Raw genomic sequence first — 26625 nt, forward strand, 5'->3', positions numbered from 1 at the left:
AAAATGTGTTACGAATTGTTTAACACATATTTTGTGTAAATTTTTAACATCTTTTTTAAGAGTGCAGTGGATGCTCGGTTATTTGGAGACAGAAAGATAAACTATTAGTCGGCTGAAACCATCGATTCCACCATGAAGCACCAATCTCCATCTACAGAATACACAAGAATATTGGAAAAGAAAAACAAGTTCAGTATCAAAAAGGTGCAGGTTCTTAACTACAACAATGCACATTGCCCCAACATCAGATTTGAAATATGTGGACGTGTAATGTTCACATCACCTGAAATTGCCAATTACAGTTAATACTAGCCATTATATTTCCAATCTGTGTGACAGTAGATCAATATGATTAATTACATATACATCCTCCATAATTTAATGGAGCCATCAAAACAATTTTCATGCATATGAGCAGTGCGTCGCATCAAAAGCAAAAGAAACCATTATAAATCAATGATACTGGGTCTTGGTCTTCCATGTAGACTAAAAAAGGTTACTAGGACTTGTTTGTCCCATCATACAAATATATCTTGCAAAAATATGAGGCAAGTAATGTGTGCCTCAGGGAAGATAAAAGCATTAAAGTTAAATGTACATGTAATTGAGATCAGCATTTAGTTAACTTTCTCTTCCCTCATATGATGCTGTTTCATCCTCCGTCTGATGCTGCTCTCGCTCGCTCCGAATAAGTTCGCTATCTCTCGAGCAGTAAAACCTTTTAGAAGAAGCATCCTTAGCGTTTCTAATGGGATGTCACACCTCGGACGAGACTCCCGGAAAATCTGCACAACCTCACTGAGATTATTTACAACTCGATGATCGACATCGGAGTTTGTGACGGCTGCAAAATGTCCAAGTGTGTCCAAGATAGACTCAACTCGAAGCAAAAAGAAGTCATCATCATCCGAAATGTTTGCTAGCTGGTTTAATTCTGCTGCTATACTGGCCATAACCGACATTTGAGCTCCTCCTCCACTAACAGCGTAATTGAGCCACACCCACTCATTAACATAGAATTTGCATGCAGGTTGTCTTTGAAAATGAAAACTGTTAAATAAAAGAGGAAATAAAATGACAAGTAAAATTTTTAAATTTTTAAATTGAAATTTGAATTGTGTCACTATTACTGCGTGAGCGTTAATAAAGAGCTTTGTAAAAACTGTATTTGTAGTTTCTTTTTCACGTTTGGCTTTTCATTTTAATATTGGCAGTCTTGCCTCGAGACTGTATTGAAAATGAAATGCGAAATCACCAGTTGCATTTTATTTTTCAGTTTGACAGGATGTCACCGTGAAAATGAAATCATTTAATTTCGTTCTCAATTTTGTCACATATTTTGCGTACAGTTTTCTGTAATGAAATCGTTAATCTGGTTTTAATTTTCATTTTAATCATTTAATTTTATAATTAATTTTATAAGCTTATACATGGTGCAAGGTACGACGGTGAAACAACGTTGTGTTATCAACATAGATTCACTTTCCAAAATCAACACCTAATTCAACGTTAATCCAACATCTCCAGAACGATCATAATTCACCCACGATGAAGGTAAGACGGTGAAACAGCGTCACAATATCAACGTTGATCCAATTTGCAAAATCGAAAGGTAATTCAACCCTGGTACCTGACATTGTTTCAACGTTGAAATGCCGGCTGGGTTGACACTGTTAAACTATTCACTCGTATCCTGTAGAGGGAGGAAGTGACGAGTTGACAGAGAGCCACAAGTTTGATTTGATACAGATTGATTGATTTTTTATATATTCAGTTAAACAACACTCAGAGTACATCTGTGAGGAAATAAATTCATGGGTTATGACTTTATTAAAGAATGAAATTCAATACTAAGAGAAGATTTTAAACCCTTTATTGTTTGTTTTGGACACTTAAACTCCTCCTCGTCAGGTGACTCATGAAAGTGAAACTATTACAGCAGGTATGTTTTGTCATATGAGGAAGTAAACTACATTAAGAGAGAAAAACACAGTTAGTATCATGATTTAACAATTATCTTTGATAGCCAAAATCAATCCTGACTGGTTTAAAGTGAAGTACAACAATAAGCAGAATCAGATATTTTTAAAGTAGTTTAAATGACATTAGGAGATAAAACACAGAGTCTGTAAATCGTCAGATTACACTTTTACTTTCATTTTAACAGTGCTTGTCTGAATTTGTTTTGCTGTTTGTGTATAATCTGATTCTGTGTAAATAATGTCAGGATGAAATAGTTTTTCATGTGTGCAGGTCACTGCTGTGGACTGACTGTTGAGACAGAGGTGGATTTGATAAAATTAACTGAGATGATTCATAACTGACTCTGTGATCAACATCTGGATCTGCTTTTAGATGAAACCATGGCCTCCAGAATGAATCTCTCTGAAGAACATGACACACAGATAAAGACAGTCAAGAGGTAAGAAAACATGAAATGTTTCACATTTTTAAATGGGTCATCGGATGCCCATTTTCCACAAGTTGATATGATTCTTCAGGGTCTTAATGAAAAGTCTATAACATACTTTGGTTTAAGTTTCTCAATGGTACTGTAAAACAACACCCTTTTTACCAACAAAAACAGCTCTTTTCAGAGCATAGACTGTAAAAAAGATGGGAGAGTAACGGACACGCTCGATCGTAAACACACACCCCTGACCCTTTTTTAAATTATCCTGACTGCTCCAATTTTTTTTCTGCTGATTTCCGTATAAGAGGCTTGTATTAAAAGAAGGTGAATGCAACTCCAATCTCTTCCAGAAGATCCAGAAAAAGTCAGTTTGTGCTTCAGTTCACTCAGAGAAGCTGTCAGTCGCAGCTCAATCATAACATCACAGTCAGTTTTTAAAGCATCACTTAACTAACTAAAACCAAACTTATTTAAAAAACGAACACTTAACTTACATCAGCGAGATAAAATCTACCTCAAATGACAAAAACATCTTTGAAAAAAAAAACATATGTAGTGAAATTTAATTATTTAGTTTGTCTCAGCATTAGATTACATGGAGAGGGCGGGGTTTATGACTTATACTGGGACCAGTCACCTGGGGACGATCTAAACATGATGGCTTCTCTTTTGAGGACTAGTGCGACACACTTGTTTCAGAGCAAGCCATTTTGTTGCATGTCACTTTAAATGCTAATGAGCTCTGCTCAACCTGCTCCTCTTTTAGACACAGAGACTGTTTACTTTAGCCGCATTCATCGTGAAAGATGCTAACTAGCATGTTATTAGGAAAGACGATCTGCAAAGCTTCATAATAAAAACCTTATACTCACTTCTTCTTAAGCTGGATCACGAATCTAAAAGAAAGACTCTTCTGTTGAGTCCAGGTGAGATATTATGAGTGTCATATATACTGTAGCTGTGGTGTGTTATGGATATTGTCACCAGGTGTCTCTGTTGCTGCTGGATGTTTCTGTGTCTTTATCTATATGTGTGTATTGGTCCATTTTATTCTATAATATATGAATGAAAAGAGCACATGGGGCAGATTCCTTTCATTCATAGAAAAATAATACTTTAATATTTTAACTCTCAAGTCACAACAGACTCCTCAAGTGAAAGATGAACATTAAAGGGAGGTTGAAACGGTGAAGGTGTTTCTGTCAGAGCAGAGTCAGATTTACAGAAACAGTTTGTATTGCTGTTATATTTCAGTCTGTGGCAGAATGAATCTCCTGAACCCAGCTGTGTGTCCATGAAGAGTGACACGTCAATGGATCATCCTCCAATTGGATTCAGTTTGGGAGACACATCTGCTGATCTGAGGTGTTTTTTCTTTTTTTTTTTTAGTTTACAGTATGAGAAATATATATGATATTTATGATAGTCATTAATTTACCAATGTGTTTTAAATACATTACTACATGTTTACAAAAATATTCAATATTTGTTTAACTACAGTCAAAAACATAAAGGACCAGAATCACATGCAGCAAAGAAGAACTTAGACTCCATTTTCAAGGTTGGTTTAGTTTGTGTGTTTGTGTGTGTGTGTGTGTGTGTGTGTGTGTGTGTGTGTGTGTGTGTGTGTGTGTGTGTGTGTCCATCCAACACAATAACCCTCTGGGTAAAAGTATTAAGAAATGGATAAATCTGTGAAATCCTCTCTGTAATAGTCATATTTACTTTCCTGCACACACGTAAGATAAGTTGTAGTCCACTGTAAAGCAGATCAGTGTCCACTAAAGTAGAGAAGATGAATCCATATGTAACCTGACTGCTGCAAAAAGATGAACATCAATCTAACAAACAGCCAATCCAGTCAAACTCTCTCTTTTAACCTCAGTATCTGTAGACGCTGATGTTTGAGCATACAGTGGAAGTTATTAGCAGGTCTGATATAATTCAGTGATGTTTATTAGTATTCATGCTTTAACTCTTGTGTATTGATCCTTTGGTTCACCTTCTCTGTGACTGAATGCAGGTTCATTGTTTGAATATTTACTATGATTTCAGGAGCTTGAGCACAAAATCATCTCTGTGATGAAGAGTGAGTTAAAAAGCTTTAAGAGACTACTGAGTCCAGATTACCCAGAATGCTCTGAAAGAGACCGTTATGATGATGAGGGTCACAGCAGAGTCAGAGAGGGGCTTCTGAAGATCACACTGCTCATCCTGAAGAAGATGAACCAGACAGACCTCGCTAACACACTACAGACCAGTAAGAGCTCTGGATCAGCAGATTATAGCCTGTGTTTTTATTATTACAACCTTCTGTATTCAGTCACTAATGTTCCTGAATGTCAAGACAAAATCTAATATCTAACATATCAAACCTAAAATACATTTCTAACATAATGCTCTGCTAATAACAACAATTATTTTCTTTGCTCAGAACTGATGCCTGTGTATCAACAAAAACTCAGATCCAGACTACAGGATAAATATCAGAGAATCAATGAAGGACTGTCCAATCATGGAGACTCAACACATCTAAATGAGATCTACACAGAGCTCTACATCACAGAGGGAGGCAGTGGAGAGGTCAATAATGAACATGAGGTGAGACAGATTGAGACAGTGTCCAGGAGACCAGAGACACAGGAGACACCAATCAACTGCAATGACATATTTAAACCTCACCGGACAAGACAAACCCATCAGAACTGTGCTGACTAAAGGAGTCGCTGGAATTGGAAAAACAGTCTCTGTGCAGAAGTTCATTCTGGACTGGACTGAAGGAAAAGCCAATCAGGACGTTCATTTTATATTTCCACTTCCTTTCAGGGAGCTGAACTTGATACAGAAACATCTCAGTCTTGTGGATCTTCTAAACCACCTTCACACAGAAACCAAAGAATTAAATTCAGCAGATTATGAGGACTACAAAGTCATGTTCATATTTGATGGTCTGGATGAGTGTCGACTGAGTCTAGATTTCCAAAACAATCAGAGCTTGTCTGATGTGACAGAACCAGCTTCAGTGGATGTGCTGCTGACCAACCTCATCAAGGGGAACCTACTTCCTTCTGCTCTCCTCTGGATCACCTCTCGACCAGCAGCAGCCAATCAGATCCCTCCTGAGTGTGTCCACCAGGTCACAGAGGTACGAGGATTCAACGACCCTCAGAAGGAGGAATATTTCAGGAAGAGAATAAATGATCCGAGTCTGGCTGATAGAATCGTCACACACATCCGATCATCAAGAAGTCTGTTCATCATGTGTCACATCCCAGTCTTCTGCTGGATTTCAGCCGCTGTTCTGGAGAGGATGATGGGTAAAGCAGAGAGTGCAGAGATCCCCAAGACTCTCACACAGATGTTCACACACTTCCTGATCTTTCAGACCAAACTGAAGACACAGAAGTATGATGGGAAATATGAAATCAGTCCTGATCAGGCTAGAAAGACTATTCTGTCTCTAGGAAAACTGGCCTTTGAACAGCTGGAAAAAGGGAACCTGATCTTCTATGAGACGGACCTGAAAGAGAGCGGCATTGATGTCAGAGAAGTGTCCGTGTACTCAGGAGTTTGTACCCAGATCTTCAGAGAGGAGTTTGGACTGCAGCTGGGGAAGGTGTTCAGCTTTGTTCATCTGAGTATTCAGGAGTTTCTTGCTGCTTTATTCAAGCTGCTGTCCTTTTCTGAACAAAACACAGGACTGAAGAATTTGTTCAGGTCACCAATGAGCAGTTTACTGAAGAGAGAAGTGGACAAGGCCTTACAGAGTGAGAACGGATGCTGGGATCTTTTCCTCCGGTTCCTTCTCGGTCTCTCACTAGAGTCTAATCAGACTCTCTTACAAGGCCTCCTGAGAAAGACAGTAAGCAGCTCTGATATCAATCAGGAAACAGCTGCATACATCAAACAGAAGATCAGGGAGAATCCCTCTCCAGAGAAATCCATCAATCTGTTCCACTGTCTGAATGAACTGAATGATCGTTCACTAGAGCAGGAAGTACAAGCATACCTGAACAGTACAGATGATTATCGTCTCTCTGGAGTCTCTCTGTCTGCTGTTCAGTGGTCGGCTCTGGTGTTTGTGCTGTTGAACTCAGAAGAAGATCTGGATGAGTTTAATCTGAGTAAATATGATCGATCAGAAGAATGTCTTCTGAGGCTGCTGCCAGTGATCAAAGCATCTAGAAAGATTGAGTGAGTATTTTACAGTGTCTCTGTTTTATTGACTTTATTTTATACAGTAGGCCTGTGTTTCTCTACACTGTTTCTGTATATTTTGAGGTCTTTCTTATTTGACACACTCAGCTCAGATCACAGATGGCTCTACTAATGATCTGATGAGTTGAATCAAGTGTGTTTGATAAGAGAGATTCATCCAAACTGTGCAAAGTTGAGGTTCCTTCAGGAACAGGGTTGTGACTCTGATTTTACAAATATTGGATTGGGATCATCATCAATCACTTAAAAGTTACGTTCAGGTTTGTTGGAATAAATGAAAATAATTCAATTTCAATCTAATTATTCATAAGTATATCAATTAAATTATTAGACAAAATGTTTCTTAGTAAAACTTAGTAAAAATTAAAAAAAATTTAAAAAATCCCAACCCAAAAACAACCGAGAAACAACAGATGCATGTAATCATGTGACAGACATTTATGGTGCTGCCTTTTTACTCTTTTTTTTTTTCCTCCAGAAAAATTTGTTTAAAAAAATGTAAATATATTAACATGGATAAGGCTAGCTTGTATAATTTCATGACACTTTGTTTGTACATCAGATATACATGTGCAGAAATCTTCAATAACATTTATTGTCTGGTCAATAAGACTGAGCCTCAAATCATCTGATGAATGTTGCAAATAAAAAAAAAAAAAAATAAAATATAAAATAAAACAAACTATACAACACTAACAGTTTACACACCTTCCCAGGAGTAAAGACTCATTTTGGCATCAAGTGAGACTCCAGTTGGACATTAATTGTAATCTTGACTAACTTGTAACCTTTATTAACAAGTGTTTGTACAGCACGACTTGAAAAAGGTGCTGCTTTCTCATTTTCTATCCATCTATTTCTATTCTTTTTATTCTGTTTTTTTTTTTATATATATAGAATTCTATTTTTTCTGTTTTCAGTATTAAATCAGGAAAACAAATGATCACAATGTACTCGGTCTGTACAGCTCCGCTATAAGCAGACTGAATACAAATAAAATACAAAATCTTCTTCAGTAGTTAAGGTTAAGACTCCAGTAGTTTGGGAATATTTGGGTTCTGTTTGTTGAGTCAAATCTGAAGTAATTTCAGTTTGATTCTGAAGTCTATTAAAATGGGACTTGACTCTGAGTCACTCTCTGTGTCTGGTTTAATAATTGATATCTATAATATGTATTACATCTGTGTTTTTTCAGCAATTATATTGGACACATGAGTCAAGCTCTAATAACTCATTTTTAATCTTCTGTATATTCTCTGCAGTCTCTCCAGCTGTTATATTACACAGAAAGGCTGTGCTGCTCTGATTTCAGCTCTGAGATCAAACCCCTCACACCTGACAGAACTGGATCTGAGCTATAATACACCAGGAGACTCAGGAGCGAAGCTGCTCTCTGCTCTACTGGAGGATCCATTCTGTAAACTGAAGAAACTACGGTGAGTCTCATCACATCTCAGTAACTGTAAGGTTTGGAGTAAAAAGTAAAAAATCAGATGTTTTTTCTATAGAAGTGGTTTTGTTTGCTGCCTTCTCACCCTCAGTTCAGACCCTTTAAACTCTCAAGCATTGAGACAAATTTGGGCAACCCCCCCCCCCAATGTACAAACCACTGAATGAGCAAATAACAGTGAGGATTTTATTTTAAAAATGGGCACCCATAGGAAATGAATGGGAATCACACACAAACGCACAAACCCATGTACAAACCACTGAATGAGCAAATAACAGTGAGGTTTTTATTTTTAATTTTGTCAAATAAAAACATTCATTCACACAAAGAACTGAATGAGTGCACACACACACACACACACTCTCTCTCTCTCACAATGAGCCAATGACTGAGCTTTTTTGTGCCACTCAGCCACTGAGCACACACACAAGACACATTTTAGGTCAAAAAACAAAACAAAACGGTCAGCCAAAACAAAAATAACACAGAATAAATATATAATTCATTGTTACGACTGCTAGGGGTCAGCCGTAACAGGAAAAGGAAGAGAGTCTCAGAACCAGAGAGATGTTGAATAAGAATTTATTAACAACTTGGGGTTTAGTGTCAGGGGCAGACAAGGCCAAAATCACAAACAAAAATTCTCTTTTTTAAACCCTCTACACTTCCTAAATCATAATTAAAGAAAACAAAAAAAAGAAAATACAGTTTCAACTTACCTGGCTCTAAACCAAAACAAAGTGAAAAGTCACTTCGAAATAAAATGGTATCTAACCCCTTACATCCTTCAACTTAACAAAAATGATTTACAAAATATTTACAAGAGATATACACAAGTTAACAACCAACAATTTACAATCGGTATCCAAAATCGTAGTCAATCAGGCTTGGGTCGAGTTGACAAGGAATATCACAAAATGGAGCCAAAAAAACACTATAACAGAATTAACACAGAACACAATAACACTCACAATCTTAAACACCAACACAGTATCTCTCTGGTAAGATACTCAAAGACTTAAACAAACAACGACAGCAAGGCACAAAGGCAAACTACAGAGTCATACGCGATGGCACAGTCATGGCCCCCATTGAATGTTTGGGGCAGTCCTTATATCTGGGTCAGGTGAAGAGGAGAACCAATCACAGCCTCCAGTAAATTATCTCCAGGACCCACCCATCTGAAACACAAACATACACAGAGAGAACACAAGAGGGCAGAATGGAAACAACGGGCAAATGACTTGGGCTCATAACACTCATGCATGTTTAAATTCCCCGCTGACATAACGTCAACAGTTTTATTAAAATGCTACACATTTAGCCCTATGTGACGTCTGTTTTTATATCGTTTATCAACAGTATACATTTTTATATTGTTTGGATTAACTAGGAGAGTAGACAGATATGAATGTTTCTTTATAACCATTCTGAAAATAAGTAAATATTGTTAGCTGATACTAACTGTCTAGCTAACAAGCTTGCTGGTGCTAAGTTGAGGTAACTGTAACTGTGAATGTACTAAAAACAAAAGACAGATGAAGCTAGATGCCCGACTCCAGACCCGGACAGCATCATAAAGGTGATCCATTAGACGCTCCGTTGTAGCAGCTCAGTGTTTGTCAGGAAAAGGACCATTTACATCCAAAGGTAATTTACACAGAACAAAACCTAGAAATATATTTCAGAATATAAACTGCTTAATCGGCCATTTTCAGTAAGATTTAACGTTATTAAATGTGTTTGTGTTCCTGTGCGTTTAACTTGAATAATGTCTAAAAGATATCTGTTTTAAAGCAGCGGGTAATTCACTGTTGATTTGCTTAAAATCTACTTTGCGATTCTGTTGGCGAACATGTTTATGGTGCATTCTGCACGTACAGGACCCCCAACCTAAAACATCTTCCCGCCCCTGCACACACACACACACACACACACACACACACACACACACACACACACACACACACACACACACAATAAATGAACACCGGTCAGTGCATGACGTGAAATTCAAATGTGCTCTCGCGCGTTGGCTGGCGCTGAGCCAGAGACAGGCGCGCGCGCTCAGAGCTGTCATCACAACTGTGTAAGTAACTTTAAAGTTTACTCTATTATTCTCCCAGTTCACCAGCCACTTACTTTTATGTATTTCGGGAGAAGTGGATGAATTCACGTGTTGTAAATTTTGTTAAACAACAAAACACTTCCACTTGCATATATTTAACGATCGGAATATCAGCTATTTCATGCCATATCTAACAAATTTGTGAATATTTTGAATAAAAAAGGAAAAATGACATAAAAGCAGATCATCATTCATTCAGCTCTGTTGTTGCTGCGGTATGTCACGTGACAAGCAATGACTCGTCACCATGGAAACCATAAAGTGAGACATCTAAATAACAGTCGCCTTGAAAAACTCACGCTGGGGGGTCAGCCAGGATATTTTAAACTTACGTGTGAAAGGGTTAATTCAATACTTGTTAAATGGTTTTTGCAGAAAAGTCTGATACAAATAAAAAATATATAATATATATATATATATATATATAATATATATATATATATATATTTTTTTTTTTTTTTTTTAATTCAGTTTGTAATTTTGTCCCAGACATTACGAGATTACGTCAGCGTCAATCACAATCAAGTTACGTACGTACATCACGCGCAGCAACACACAGTATAACAATAATTATTCAGCATGACACAGAAATGCTTTACCGAGTAATTCGTGTTTCTGACACGTTGAGCGTATGATTAGCATGAGCGTTAGTGTGTGAGCCGCTCAGACCTACTCGACTGGTTCCTGATGCAGAATAATGAACGAGTTCAACCCAACATAGTTGCACAGTTACTCTCCGAGAGAGAACAGGTGGATATCGAGCGGCTCGTGCAGAATTGTAACACTGATTTTGCACGTAGAACAATAAAATATAACTTTGTGTGCTTTGAGACTGGGCATAAAATCGATTTGCTGTACATTTCACGCGACGGGAGGGGTTGTTGTTGATATTTTTGATATTTTTATATTTTTATACCCTCATATGTCACCAGATGTCGCCAAACCCACCAAGAAGTTAGTTTTTGGCTCTGAACTTACTGGAATGATTTGTTTTTACTGAAGTATAAGAAATATTAAATATTACATAAAATAAGCATATTTTACATAAAATATGGTACTTTAAGAGCTTAATAAATAATAATATTAAAAAACACAGAGAAAAACGTCTCAGGTTACGAATGTAACCATGGTTCCCTGAGTAGGGAACGAGACACTGCGTCCTCTAGGGGTCGCTATGGGGAACACCTCGTCGTGACCCGTGTCTGAAGCATACAAATGAAAAACACCAACGAGTTGGCCGGCGACAGCCTCTGACGTCACTACCGGTGCGACTATAAAACAGGCACCGGGAAAACACGTCATTCACCTCTTCGTCTGAAGCTTGCGTCCGAAGCATTGCAGTCAACAAAAATACCCATAAACTCATACCCCAAACAGTCAACCATTTTTACACTCATAACCTGAGACGTTCCCTTTCAAGGGAACTTCGAACTGCGTCCTCTAGGGGTCGCTATGGGGAACAGTATACCCACGCCGCCATGCAGAGGGGAGTGCAGGCCAGAATCATGGCGAACACTAAGTACCAACTCTACCATTTCAATGGGAGTTGCCCCCGGGACGTTTAGACGGCTGTCTGTGACAATACCCCTTACGGCCAAAGGCCTAAGCTACATACCCAACTTAATTGTTAGGGCCTCGGCCCGGTGGTAGAGCTAAAGGCTTGGAATCAGGAAAGATTCCTTTAAAGGGATACAGCTAGGAACCTAGCATTTTATACTAAGTCTAGCCTGTCACACAGGGGGCTACAGCTTGCTTCCGCAAAAGCTTGCTGAAGGAGCTTTCCTCAACAGATCTCCAGTAGCAACACCCTGTTTAGATAGGTATCCGAGGATACATGGGTGGAGTGGCGCCCAAGATGAACGGGGCTTTTACCAGCTCAAGAAAGGGCACGAAGCAACTGCGCGAAGCCCTCACCATATAGGATTTTAGAAAGAACGCAGAGTACTAGCGTGCGAACTTACCACAGTGTGGATTTCAGAAAGTGTGCAAAGACTTCACGTGCACACTTACCATATCATGGATTTTCAAATACTGTTCTAAGGAAGGGCTCTCATGGCACTCTGATAGAGCAGCTCATAGATGGAATGGTGCATCTCAAAAAAGTATGTTTGAGAGTCATCAACTCGATCTGTGGAAATACTGCTGGAGCACTCTGGGAAAAACAGTGAACTCAGTCTCATATGAGAGGAGAACTCCTGAATCCAGAGTAGCACGCTCATAGGCGACCCTTCTTGGAAAAGGGGAGCGCTGCTAAACTACCACGAGAATCGCCCGAATAGCCCCTCATGTTGAGGGAAGCAATGCTTGAAGTGTATAAACAAATACACACTGGCTGAATGGAGCCCAAGGAACCAAGGTCTAATCATCTCAAGAAAGGGAACGAAGCGGAGCGCGTAACCCTTACCATACAGGATTTCAGAAAGTGCGCAGAGTCTTGCGTGCACACTTACCAATACGTGGATTTTTAGAAAGTGCGCAAAGTGTTCACGTGCACACTGACAACTATGTGGTTTTCAGAAAGTACACACAGCTTAGCGTGTGTACCTAAATGTTCCTAAGCATCGCAGAGGCGCTGAACCGCACGGGAGAGGCAAGCTCGAATTTTATAAACCTCTAGCGAGGGGAGCGTCACCTGAGGCAGCATATACCAGAAGACTTCTGTAACTGCCACCTTCACTTCCCACTGGATGCGACAGCACCTAAGCGGCCAGGAGACCCGTCAGGGTGACCTGGCCGGAAATCCATGAAATTCCCTGCAGTGCTGTGCCAGGCCTGATGATCAAGGAGGCTCCCGCAGAAACCTGTGATCTCAGCCGCCTAATACCGGAACATGAAGCCGGATGGCTGGTGCTGACGAGTGTTTAGTAAACACTGTAACTGAGCACTGCAAAGGAAACTCAAAGAGTTTATTAGTAGACACATAACCACCAGCAATTTACACATAAGTATATACAGAAAGGGTTATTTTTTTACTCCCAACCTCCTGCGCTGGAGCCCCGCTCAAGGGGTGCCTCCTTTTAGTCCGGACCATTCATCAAAGGTGGTTGCTATGAACATAGAACCAGCCAAAAACATTATAGGTCCAGCATAGGAGACTGTTATGCGTTAGAGGTTTCCACCTAACCTCGATCGGGTGGAGAGCTGGTGGTTAGAGGGGAATTAGGAAGGGAGGGGGGATAAAAGCAGAAGTTAAAAATCCCTAAAGGGAACGAGTAGATACCTCAGTATCACTTCGACTCAGACGAGAACGCTGCCTCGTCTGGATCACATCCCTTAGGTTCTGCTTACCCCCTTGTGACCCACAATTCCTCTTAACCCTGCCCGCAGGTGGGGGAGGAGCATGAGTCGCGACACTAGCCTTCTGTGCCCGTCTTTGATCCTCAGATCGAGACAGGCCAGGACCCCTATGTTGTTCGGGCTCAGACCTGGACCTTCATGGAACGAAGGATCTGAAAGCAGCGGAGTGCGCCTTCGTCTCCCTGAACTTCTCGATCACCGTCTCGACGGAAAAACCGAAAAGTTCAGAAGGCAAAACCTGAGCATCGAGAAGAAAGCCTTTTCTTTCTTCCCGATGTCTGCCAGGTTCATCATCACAGATGTCTCTCCGCCACCACCATGGCCGCCATAGTCCTGCGCTTGGCAGAGGCAGCCTGCTTGGTAGCCCGGAGAGAGGCCTGTGGTGCGGTGCAGCTCAGCTCCCTGATCAGGAAAAAGGCCTTCGCCTCTATCCAGGTCTCTTAGCAGATCAGTCTGATATGCTTGAAGCATTTATTTTGTAATAAAGCCACAGCCTGACCTGCTGCTGCGTATGCCTTGCCATTTAAGCAAGATGCATTGCTTGAAGGGGCTTAGATGGCAAGGAGGGAGATTAAGAGAGGATATAGCCCCCCCGCAGAAAGAAAGCTCTTTCTGCAGGGGGCATCCTCTCATAGCCGTTTTCGCGGATCGCCTCGATGTCGGCAAAACTCTTATGCTGAAACCGATGGATGCGAGAAGAAAACGGCCTCTTTCATTTCCTTTCGATCTCTGTATGGAGATTAGGCAGAAATGTAAGGCTCACCTGAGCTGGAGGGCTATGGTCGGAAAGATAACGCTCATCGAGGCGCGATCCATAAACTCCAACAGCTCTACATACGCAGGGCAGGAGAATTGAGAAGGCTCAGCCTCAGCTTCTTCACCATCCTCAAATATCTCCTGCTTTTCCTGGGTAAAAACCCAGCAGAGCACTAACCTCAGTATCAGAAAGTGTTAAAGATATAACATCATCCTCCCGAGGCTCTCTCTCGTCCGCGGCCATTTTGAGCGCGAAAGGGAAAGTCCCTCTTTAAACCATTCAGACAGATCCACCTGAAATTCTCACGAGCTCATTCTCCTCCGTGCCTCAGCAGCGGAGGGTCCTGAACCGCGGGAAGCAGATGGCTGCCTTTTTTTTTTTTCGGAAAGAGAGACGAACGAGAGCGGAGCTTTTTCCTTGAAAAAATGTCGCAATGCACGCAGATTGCCTCCTCAAAGACATTGCGTGCGTGCTCTTTACCCAAACAAATCACGTAAAGATCGTGTGTGTCATCGGGTGTCAAATAACGCCGACACGGATGCATACATTGTCTTAAACGCTTGCTAGTAGTCGCCATGATAGACAGAGAAAGAGCGCTCTTACCGGTTCTTTCAGATGCACGCTTCAAACAAAACAGTCAGTGAAGACGAAGAAGAGAATGACGTGTTTTTCCGGTGCTTGTTTTATAGTCGCACCGGTAGTGACGTCAGAGGCTGTCGCCGGCCAACTCGTTGGTGTTTTTTCATTTGTATGCTTCAGACACGGGTCACGACGAGGTGTTCCCCATAGCGACCCCTAGAGGACGCAGTTCGAAGTTCCCTTGAAAGGGAACAAAAATTTATTGAAGACAGTTATATGACAATAAAAAAAATGGGATCACAGCTGCGAACTTCGAAGGACAAATTAAGGGCTGCTGTGTGAAGGATGCTTGAGGGTTAAAATAAATGTAAGAAATAAAAATAATGAAATTTGCATCTAATTAATGGCAATATTTTGATGGAGTCTTTTATAAACCCAGCACTGTAGTGTTTTTCTTTAATATCACAGCTGCAGTGACTGCTAGAATCTAGAAGTGCTTCTCTCATTACTGCACACCAGTATTAGAGTACAATCAGGATAAAGACACGAGTCCCTCAGAGATTTCAGACAAATCAATACTGAATACAACTTCCACAGGGATATATAAATATATAGAAAAATATGAGGTGGCAAGAATAACCTTTTATCTCACACTCGAGGTTAAAGACTCACCAGTATGAGGCTAAAGGACCACAATATTGATACAAATATTTCAACTAAAGTAATATGTTTTGCATAATATCTGAGTTAATTATTGTCTAAAACATCCCCTTCAGCAATGTTTGTACCATATTCTGCTTTGATAAAAATACTTTACTTTTAGTAACTGAGTACATTGCAAAATGGATTTATAAAACAAAAATACATGAATATTTCATTATAAAGGAAAAGATTGTGAAAGATTCTTACACTGCCTGAATATCTCATAGTAACTTAATATGACTTTACAGCATCTCAAATAAAAGACTGTTTATATTTTGTGAGTGATATCATATTTTTAAATATGTTTCATTAAAAATATGGTGATCATCTCTTTTTCCCCCAAATATCCTCCTTTTCATATTCTTCAGGTACTGAAAATCTGTTGATTTAATTACTTTGAACAAAACTGAAAACATTAACAAGACCTTTGTTTCAAATATAAACCTGTAATTTTAATGATTCTCATTTGTTCATAAGTCTGTATAAATTTTAAATGTGCCCTTTACATGAGTCCATCTTTAGCCCCATTGTAAACTACCACACACCAGTCACAAAATATTAATTATCAAATAAAATTATTATAATTAAATATTAGTTTTAATGTATGTTTGTAAATACACACTTATATACCATTAAATACAAAAGTACATAAGTATAATCCAAAACATACAGATAAATAATTACAAAGATACAAATTGGCAAATCTTTCTCCAATTCATGAATAACAGATTTATATGTACTCAGTGACACGAAGACTAGAATATTTTAATGTTTGAAGAGTATTTATATAAGAGGAAACAACATTCATAAATGCTACTTTCCCTAATTCAGTGTGAGAAAAAATGAAGAGTGATGTCTATTTTCCAAATACACCTGCTCTCTCAGCCTCTCCACAATCTTAAACACCAGAGTAATATGTCATAGTTATACTGCAATGTTACTCTTAATATTTTAACATTATTGCATGTATAGTACTACAAAAGGTTTGAAGAATGAAAATGATAAACTAGTTCAGTATCAGGAATCATTTAAGTAGAGTGCATTTCAATGAGTTTCTTATCTTGTGCTTGTGCTGGCAAGTTAAAATCTCTATAGCACTGATCCTGGTTTATAGAAAAAGTAGTGCTCATACAAACACACACACAAACACACTCTCACACTAAAACTTAAACATGTTCTCAAATATCATCAATCTTCTTCACTCTCTGCAGGCTGTGGGACTGCAGTATTGGAGAGGAAGGCTGGTCTGCTCTGATTTCAGCTCTGAGATCAAACCCCTCACACCTGACAGAACTGAATCTGAGCCGTAATGAACCAGGAGACCCAGGAGTGAAGCTGCTCTCTGCGCTACTGGCGGATCCACACTGTAAACTGAAGAAACTATGGTGAGTGTTATTATATTATTGAACACAATAAACCGTGTGAAAATACTGCCAAACAAAAACTTTTCATGTTAAAGGGATAGTTCATCCAAAAATTAAAATTCTGTCAGCACTTTACTTTTCTTCAAAACATTTTAAAACAGTATGACTTTATTTGTAGAAAATAAAAGAAGATATTTTGAGAAATGTTTTTGTCCACACAATGGAAAGCAATGGTGCCCAAACTTTGGTTGCCAACAATATTCAAAATATAATGTTTTGTGTTTCACAGAAGAATGAAGCTCATACAGGTTAGGAACAACATACAAATTATGACAATTTATATTTTTGGGAGAACGATTCCTTTAAAAATCAAAATGTAAATGATCAAATACAATGATTATACTGAATGTGCCCAAAACAAATGTATGTTTGTATATAGGGCTGCAACAAACGATTATTTCAATACTCGATTAATCTAACGATTATTAGAACGATTGATCGACTAATCGCAGATTATTTCACTGATTAATCAATAGAATTTTATTGATTATTCAGCTCTTGCAATTAGTTAAAATATTGTTATACATAAAAAAATAAATAAAAGGTAGTCTAATCACTTCAGCTTTGGGAAATAATATTATGTAATTACAATTATTATACAATTAATTTATACAAATAAATATATTTGACACACAAAATGAGACAACAGAGAATCCTTCTTATTTACCATTTAATTACTATATGAAAAATAACTGAATGACACATCATTCTGCCTAACATCTCCTTTTGTAAGCATATAATATGGATAAGAAACAAAATAAAGGTAAGTGATGTTTTATTTTTGGATAAACAATTTTATTCACAATATACACTACCAGTCAAACATTTTTGAACAGTAACATTGTTTTTAAGAAGTCTCTTCTGCTCATCAAGCCTGCGTGTATTTGATCCAAAGTACAGCAAAAACAGTAAAATTTTGAAAGTTTTTTTTACTATTTAAAATAACTGTTTTTATTTGAATATATTTTTACATTTATTCCTGCGCTTTCAAGGCTGAATTTTTAGCATCATTACTCCAGTCACATGATCCTTCCGAAATCATTCTAATATTCTGATTTGCTTCTCCAAAAAACATTTATTATTTTTAAAAACATATTATTATTATTATTATTATTATTATTATTATTATTATTATTGTATAAATTGAAAACAACTGAATATAATTTTTTCAGGTTTCTTTGATGAATAGAAACTTCAGAAAAAAACAGCATTTATCTGAAATAGAAATCTTTTGTAACATTATAAATGATATAACCCAAGATATAAGTTAACCTTGCTCCTCTGACTAAGTTCAGATCGGAGAGTCCCCCCCCCCCCAAATAAAAAAAAAGAAAAAATTATATTGACTCCAATCTTTTGAATGGTATGGTATATAATGTTACAGAAGCTTTTTATTTCAGATAAATTCTGATCTCTGGATCTTTCTATTCATCAAAGAATCCTGAAAAATAAATAAATAAATAAATAAAAAATAAATTTACTCAACTCAACTCAAATATTGATAATAATAATAATAATAATAATAATAATAATAATAATAATAATAAATGTACTCAACTGTTTTAAATATTGATAATAATAATAATAATAATAATAATATATAATAATATATGTACTCAACTGTTTTAAATATTGATAATAATGATAATAATAATAATAATAATAAATGTTTCTTGAGCAGCAAATCAGCATATTAGAATGATTTCTGAAGATCATGTGACACTGAAGACTGGAAAAAATTCAGCTTTGATCACAAGAATAAATTACATTTTAAAATATATTCAGATAGAAAGCAGTTATTTTAAATTGTAAAAATATTTCACAATATTACCGCTTTTGCTATATTTTGGATCAAATAAATGCAGGCTTGATGAGCAGAAGAGACTTCTTAAAAAAAAAAAAAAAAAAAACATTACAAATCTTAACGTTCCCGTTCAGAAACTTTTGACTGGTAGAGTAATCTCTCTTAAAATACCTTACTGGGTTATGATAATCAAAACAGTCCTGAGCTAGATTAAGCTTTGATCTCTGCAAACCAAACTATCACTTTAATCAAATAATTAATAATAATGTTTAATACCGTAAAGCTGCTTGATTTAAGGTATTGCATAAAATACTATAGACGTGACGTGAATGCTTTACTGAGCTCGTGCAAACATTCACATCGGTGTAATAAGATGCAAACTTAACCTCTCACACCACACCGATTTTATTTTTTTGTTTATTTCTATATCGATATTAAAACGAAACAACGCATCATATATTTTGATATCCAAGCGCCATTCGGTTCGGCTCGGATGCGTTTGCTCTGAAGCAGCGCTGAGCGCTGTCTCTTTTTCCAAGTAGGGCTCGCTGCAGCCTGCGGTGGACATCCAACCCCGCCCACATCCAAGTGTGATGTCAGAAGTCACGCCCATCCCCGACAAAACCCCGCCCACATCCAAGTGTGACGTCAGAAGTCACGCCCATCCCCGACACAACCCCGCCCATGTCCAAGTGTGACGTAAACGAAAGCCACTCCCATATCAAATACGTCACCTCATGTGATTTCCCCATCCCCGTACCGGGAAACCCAGAAGTATGTTGAAGCAATTTATGGAAGTTTATGGGATCTAAATAAAATAATATTGTCCTTCGTTTTACTAATACACATTTTCTTATTTTTGTAAAGGATGTCTAGGCTAAAATGGCACAACTTAAATCTAATATATATTTAATATGTCTAATATACGGAGCTGATTTCGTCATCATAACAGCTCCTAAAACGCTTATGTTGATTAAAGTAGGCTAATTGTCAATTAAAACTTTTAAAACCTTACCTTGTTCATTTATGTAATGAGCTAAATTCGACATTTATTAAAAAACGATTTTGACCTACCCAAGGCAAAATTGAAATGCATCAAATTTAAAGGGGACAATTAGATTTTGGTATTGTAAAAGTATGCAAAATTATTCTAAAAGTTGGTATTGTATAATTGTCATTTAATTTTCTAAAGATTTATTCCACTTATCATAAAGTGTTAACATTTGAATGATAGAATCAACAGTTCCGCATATGCAGTAGGCCACACATACTTAGGCTGAATAGAGATTGCATTGATAGATTATATAAGTAACATGACATTGACCTTCAGGCCTTGTTCATCACAACTTGATATGAAACATTTCCAGGTCCTCCACATACTTAAAGATGAATGAAAAACGCATCCATTGTTTCATTGGGTATTTTTATATTTATTATTTTACAAAAATAATTACATGTACAATTTTACAATAAATAAATAAATAAATAAATAATAATATACACCAACAGTTTTTGAACAGTAAGATTTTTATTATTTTTTAAAGTCTCTTCTGCTCACCAAGCCAGCATTTATTTGATCCAAAACACAGCAAAAACAGTAATGTGAAATATTTTTACAATTTAAAAGAACTGCTTTCTATTTGAATGTATTTTAAAATGCAGTTTATTCCTGTGATCAAATCTGAATTTTCTGCATCATTACTCCAGTCTTCAGTGTATTAACATAATAATAATAAAATGTTTTTTGAGCATCAAATCACCATATTAAAATGATTTCTGAAGGATCATGTGACTGGAGTAAGTCACCTTTGAAATCACAGGAATAAATTTAATTTTAATAGAAATATAGAACATTGTTATTTTAAATAGCAAAATATATTACAAAAGCAAAATATTATACAAATATTTTAAAATTGGACTGTTTTTGCTGTACTTCGGATTAAATAAATGCAGGCTTGATGAGCAGAAGATATTTCTTTAAAAACATAAAAAAAATCTCACTGTTCAAAAACTTTTGACTGGTTGTGTTTGACAAAAGATATGCTCCAAATATTATAAAGTCTGAGCAGCTGAATGAACAGCTGAATGATCAGATTAACAGTTCTTGACATGCAGTACACACACATACATACATAGACTACACAGAGAGATTCCTTGCTTTAATATATCCTCCGATTCTCCCTCCAGGTAGTCTTTGATGGCATTCTGTTGATTTTTACTGTCCATCTGGAGAAAGGCAGGTCCTGTCACCTCCCCACAGAATAACCCACGATGACTCTGTACCACACTGGACCAATGTCCCTTACAAACTTCCACTTTATGTCCTCTTGGCGCTCCTGTTAAAAATAGAGAATACATACGTGTTGGGGGTATATGTGTCCCATAAAAATTATTTACCGAATCATTCTACATAAACCACAAAAATCAATCAATATCTAAAGAAATGCTCTCACCATACCTCCATGCACCACTGCATGGCTTATGTGGTCCTTCAAGTGAATTGTAACAAGTAATTTTCTTTACTGGTGAAACTGCAGCAGGGACCACTTAACCCGGGAGAACTGCTCTGCATCAGGCTTGGACTGAAAACGTGTAGAATGCTGTAAAACATGCCAAACAAACATTATGTGATCTTTTCGTTAATATAGAAGAATACAAAGATAATTTGTGACATACACAGAGTTATCCTGCAAGACATTGTGAAATTATGCGGTTGCCCAACCAAGTTACTGTTCATGGGTACTGTGATCAGAGTATATCATTAAAGAGGTCATATGTATGTTATTTGTTTGTGTTTGTGAGTGTGTGTGTGTGTGTGTGTGTGTGTGTGTGTGTGTGGTGGTGGTGGTGGGGGGGGGCAGGTAAGTACATATGTGTGAGAGGGATGAAGTGTGTGTGTCTGAGTGGGTGAGATGAGTGTTATGTGTGGGGGGGAAGGGTATAAAAAATATTGCACATTGATTCATAATTGATTTTATGTTGTAAGACTTGTGCCTTCTATCTATCTATCTATCTACACATGTATGTATGTATATATGTATGTATTTGTGTGTGTGTGTGTACGCATGCATGCCACGAATACATACATACATATATACATACATGTGTGGATAGATAGACCCTCCCCGACATAAAAAACACTCATCTCACCCCCCACCCCCAAACCAAACACACACACACACACACACACACACATATATATATATATATATACATATATATAAGTATTTTTTTTGCTAGCAATAACGTGCCTGTGTGAAGTTGAAATTAAAAATACTTACTGTTGTTTATGCACATGCACACAAATGAAGCACACGTTCTTAAAGTTGTCAACGTTTGGTAAAGATCAAAGATATATTTTTTTTTTACTTACCGAGACGGCAAACAACAGCTTCTTTTTTAGCGGTTGGCAAATTATCTTCTTATCGATGCTTCTTCCTGTTTCAAAATGATTGAGAATGTAGGCGTTTCTCAAAGTCAAGGATACTTCCTTGGCAGGACTGGTCCTTCCAAGTCACTTCCTTCAGAGTCTAGGCGAGGCTCCTCTTTAGCACTCGGAGAACACGTAAATGGAACAGGCTAGCAAGTGCACGTCATTACGCCAGTGAAGAGGTCCGCTTTCGGCGCTTATCGCAAGCCGTTTTAGCATTTAAAACTTATCTTAAATGGAGTTTTGACTAGTCATAAAGTATTTAGAGATATCTCTAATCCTATTTCTTACTATTGGAATTATAATTGCAGATATCTCTAATTGTCATTGTGACTAGTCGAATTATAATTATGACTATCCGAAATTATATTTATGGATAGTCAAACCAAGTTTTAAATGCTAAAACGGTAGGCACTGAAAAATGGAAGTGCAAATGTTACTGGTTTGGTTGCTTGTTTTCTACACGGAGACGTATGAACGCCTCCGTTTGTTCCTTGGTCCCTGTAACAAAAGACGAGAAAGCTATGAATAACGCTGTGAATGGTATAATATTAACGTTAAATTACTTTGGACAACTTAACTAGTTATTTATAAAAGAAATGCCGGTGACGGCAACCAAGCTAACAATTGTTAAATGACAGGTCCGGTTAAGTTAGCCATCAATAACGTAATTTGTATTTGTATAATTTATAATATCAATACGGTAGTAATTTGTACTGCCATTTAAACGTTAAACTTTACTTATATTTACTACAGTTATAAAAAAATATCTGGTAACGTAAATACATATTGAAAGCATATTGCCCCGTTAACGCTTCGACTCCACTAATGTTTGACATTTTTGAATTTTTTGAACAAGATAGCAAAGCTGCGCTCATAGGATTGTGTGTGATTTGAGAGCGCGAAGAGCGCGAAGGCTACACATATGCATCCTTTCCTGTATATGGGATATTTTTCGAACGAAGGACTCAGTCCTTGGTTGAAATTCCGAGGATCCTCGACATTGGAACAGTCCTTCGACGGATGTCGATGACGTAGCATCCTCGAAATTCTGGCTTCCGAGGATCCTAGTCATTGTCACATGACCAGCATGTGACATATTTTGACATGGGCGTGGTCTGTGACGTCACACTTGGATGTGGGCCAGGTTGGATGTCCACCGAACGCTAATAGCGCTCCCTACCCTCTTTTTCTCTTGAATTACATCCAGGAGGCTGAATTACAGTCTTGCGCTACAGCGCCACACTGGTCAAACCGCATTATTGCAGACTCTAAATTAGGTCAAATTAAATCAAACGACTACTCGACAACAAAAATATTTGTAGACAATTTTTTATTTACGACGTTGTCGATAATGTCGACTAATCGTTTCAGCCCGATTTGTATATACACTTATAGACCATTGAACAACAAAGTACATAAGTGTGAGCCAAAATTATATACATTTGCAGTAATTAATTGGCCGTAGTTTCACATATAAAGTACTGTGTATATATATATATATATTTATATATATATATATATATATATATATATATATATATATATATATATATATATATATATACAGTACTTTAAATGTGAAGCTATGGCCAATTAATTACTGCAAATGTATATAATTTAAAATAGAATTACAGTGTAATGAACATTGAACATTGTCCTGTACAATAAGAGTAAAATACTGGCAGCACATTTGCCTGTAGTTTACTGTAATTGTACAGTTCTTTATCCACTTTACAGTGTTACTGTAATACACTAAATTAAACATACAGATAAATAATTACAAAAATGACAGATTGACAATCTTTCTCCAATCCATGAATAACAGATTTACATGTACTCAATAACACAGAGTCTTGACCATTTTAATCTGTTTGAAGAGTATTTATATAAAGTGGATTCTTATGGTTTAATTATGTAGTTAACATGATACATTCTGATCTCCTGGGGGCAGCTGTGGCCTAACGGTTAGAGATTTGGACTTGTAACCAGAAGGTCGCAGGTTCGAGTCTCGGTGCTGGCAGGAGTTGTAGGTGGGAGGGAGTGAATGAACAGCGCTCTCTTCCACCCTCAATACCCATGGCTGAAGTGCCCTTGAGCAAGGCACTGAACCCCCAGTTGCTGGATATAGCTGCCCACTGCTCTGGGTGTGTGTTCACTTCTCACTGCTGTGTGTGTGTGTGTGCACTTGGATGGGTTAAATGCAGAGCACCAACTCCGAGTATGGGTTACCATACTTGACAAATGTCACGACTTTCACTTTCATCATGACTAGTAGATCATGTGGAGGCTGATGTTTCCTCAAATCTGTGTCCAGGACAGAACAGACTAAAGGCTCACGGATGAATGGAACAGCAGGAACATCATCAGAGACCTTTTGATTTCTGTCTAACACTGACTTAGCAAGTTGTGCTGAAGTGACTAACAAACTACACTTTTTGTTCTGAGCAAGCAGTAGACGAGCGATTTAAAGATATAAGTTAACCTTGCTCCTCTGACTAAGTTCAGATCGGACGGTTTGTAAAAGTGAGATCCATGACCTCCGGTCGGCGTGAGACTCAAATGTGACAACGAGTCCCTGATGAATGAATAATTGAAAGTATTCACCTTATTCTTCAACACAGAAGTAAGAGATGGGCGAGACTTCTAGTTCATTAGCTGCTATAGCGAAATAATGAGAAGAATTACAAAGCGCAGTAAACGGTAAAACTGCTTGCACTACAAACCAGTGTGTTCATAATTAAGATAACACATTAAAATAATATGGTAAGACACACCAGTTTGTAATATCAAGCAGCAGAACAAGCTGTTTTGAACACCTAAAAATAGCTGGAAGGAAATGAGACCAGAAGCAAGACCCATAACATTTACAAATGGATAGGAAGTCCAGAATAATCAGATATCTCAATTAATTTTAACCAATATTTGTGATAAGTTACTAATTAGAAACACATTCTAAATTTAATGATCACTTGAAAATTAGAGTCAGATTAAATGTGGAGCTCCGAATAAAATTTAAACTCGATCCAAATTAAGTGAACTTTAAAGAAGCACAAGTAAAATATATGTCATATTCATACTATAATGTTACTCTTATTTTAACATTATCATCTATATACTATTATAAACTAGTCCAGCATCACAATCAGGAATCATGTGGTAGAGTGCATTTAAATTAATGTTTTAGCTGCTGGCGAGTTAAAATCTCTATAGCACTGATCCTGGTGTATAGAAAAAGTAGTGCTCATACAAACACACACACAAACACACTCTCACACTAAAACTTAAACACAGTCTCAGAGATCATTCATGTTCTTCACTCTCTGCAGGCTGAGTTACTGCAGTATTGGAGAGGAAGGCTGTGCTGCTCTGATTTCAGCTCTGAGATCAAACCCCTCACACCTGACAGAACTGTATCTGATTGGTAATACACCAGGAGACTCAGGAGTGAAGCTGCGCTCTGCTCTACTGAAGAATCCACACTGTAAACTGAAGAAACTACTGTAAGTTATTGAATCAATGCTTTCATTTATTATCTTGTATTAAAGCAGATCTTAGTGTATTTTCTCTTTCTCTTTATTGTACAGTATTTGACAGTGGAAACTCCACAAGCTCCAAACAACTGAATCAAAACAACACGTCCTGAACAAGACTGTCACCTGGACAAATGCTGATATTGTAGTGAATTAGCTTTCATCAGCTTAGTGAGGTGAAATAGTGCAGTGATGGGTACATGTCACTGTTGACGTTATGATTTTTGGATCACGTGTCACTTAAGGTGTGGTTATGAGTACATCACATAAGAAAGATTGGTGGGAAACCTAACTTATCGAGCCTCTTTCTGTATCATTAACACAAGGAAGGCACAAGAGTAATAAAATTAGTTGTGTTAAGAAAAGATAGACAAATGTAATCAACAACTACTAAATAAAAACCATGAATGAAAAAGCAAAAGTAATAAAGTACATAAGTTGATTTAAGTGCATAAGTGATTACGTCGGGTGTTGCTTTGTCAGAGCTGTGTGACCCTCCCTTCTTTCCTCCTGTGAAACTTATTTGCATAGTCCAAACACACATTTAGAAAAGTGTCACTTAAGTTTTACCGGTGCATTTTCACTTTCCAAACCACAACCAGAATACTTTCGGCAATGTTATGAACACTTTAATTCCAAACATGATGAAACATCTTTGTGTAAGATGCTGCACTACACTACTTGTGTAGACACAATTCTATAATGGTACAATTTACTCAATTACTTTTTTTTTTTTAATGACATTGAGATTTTTTTTTTTTATTATTATTTATTTATTTTGAAAAATGTAACATAAATATGTTAAGCAAAACAAACAGTACAAATATTTTGAGCATCCCTTATTCTTTTCCTTTATTTTCTAATAATCACAATTCTGAAGTTGGCAACAG

At 37.4% G+C, this 26625-nt stretch overlaps 1 protein-coding gene across 1 annotated transcript; it reads left to right on the forward strand.

The window, feature by feature from the left end:
• The first annotated feature begins 1839 nt into the window (after positions 1 to 1839).
• Positions 1840 to 26187, forward strand: LOC109063432 (NACHT, LRR and PYD domains-containing protein 3-like). Its single transcript, XM_042748856.1, is given in 11 exon segments — positions 1840 to 1992; positions 2254 to 2422; positions 3668 to 3778; positions 3914 to 3974; positions 4469 to 4673; positions 4848 to 5091; positions 5093 to 6607; positions 7894 to 8067; positions 16756 to 16929; positions 25532 to 25705; positions 25790 to 26187. Coding segments are annotated over 10 exon segments (2724 nt in total). The 5' UTR covers positions 1840 to 1992; positions 2254 to 2363; the 3' UTR covers positions 25797 to 26187.
• The last annotated feature ends 438 nt before the right edge of the window (positions 26188 to 26625 follow it).

The sequence above is a fragment of the Cyprinus carpio genome, chromosome B22 (assembly GCF_018340385.1).
Source record: "Cyprinus carpio isolate SPL01 chromosome B22, ASM1834038v1, whole genome shotgun sequence".
NCBI classification, from domain to species: Eukaryota; Metazoa; Chordata; class Actinopteri; order Cypriniformes; family Cyprinidae; genus Cyprinus; species Cyprinus carpio.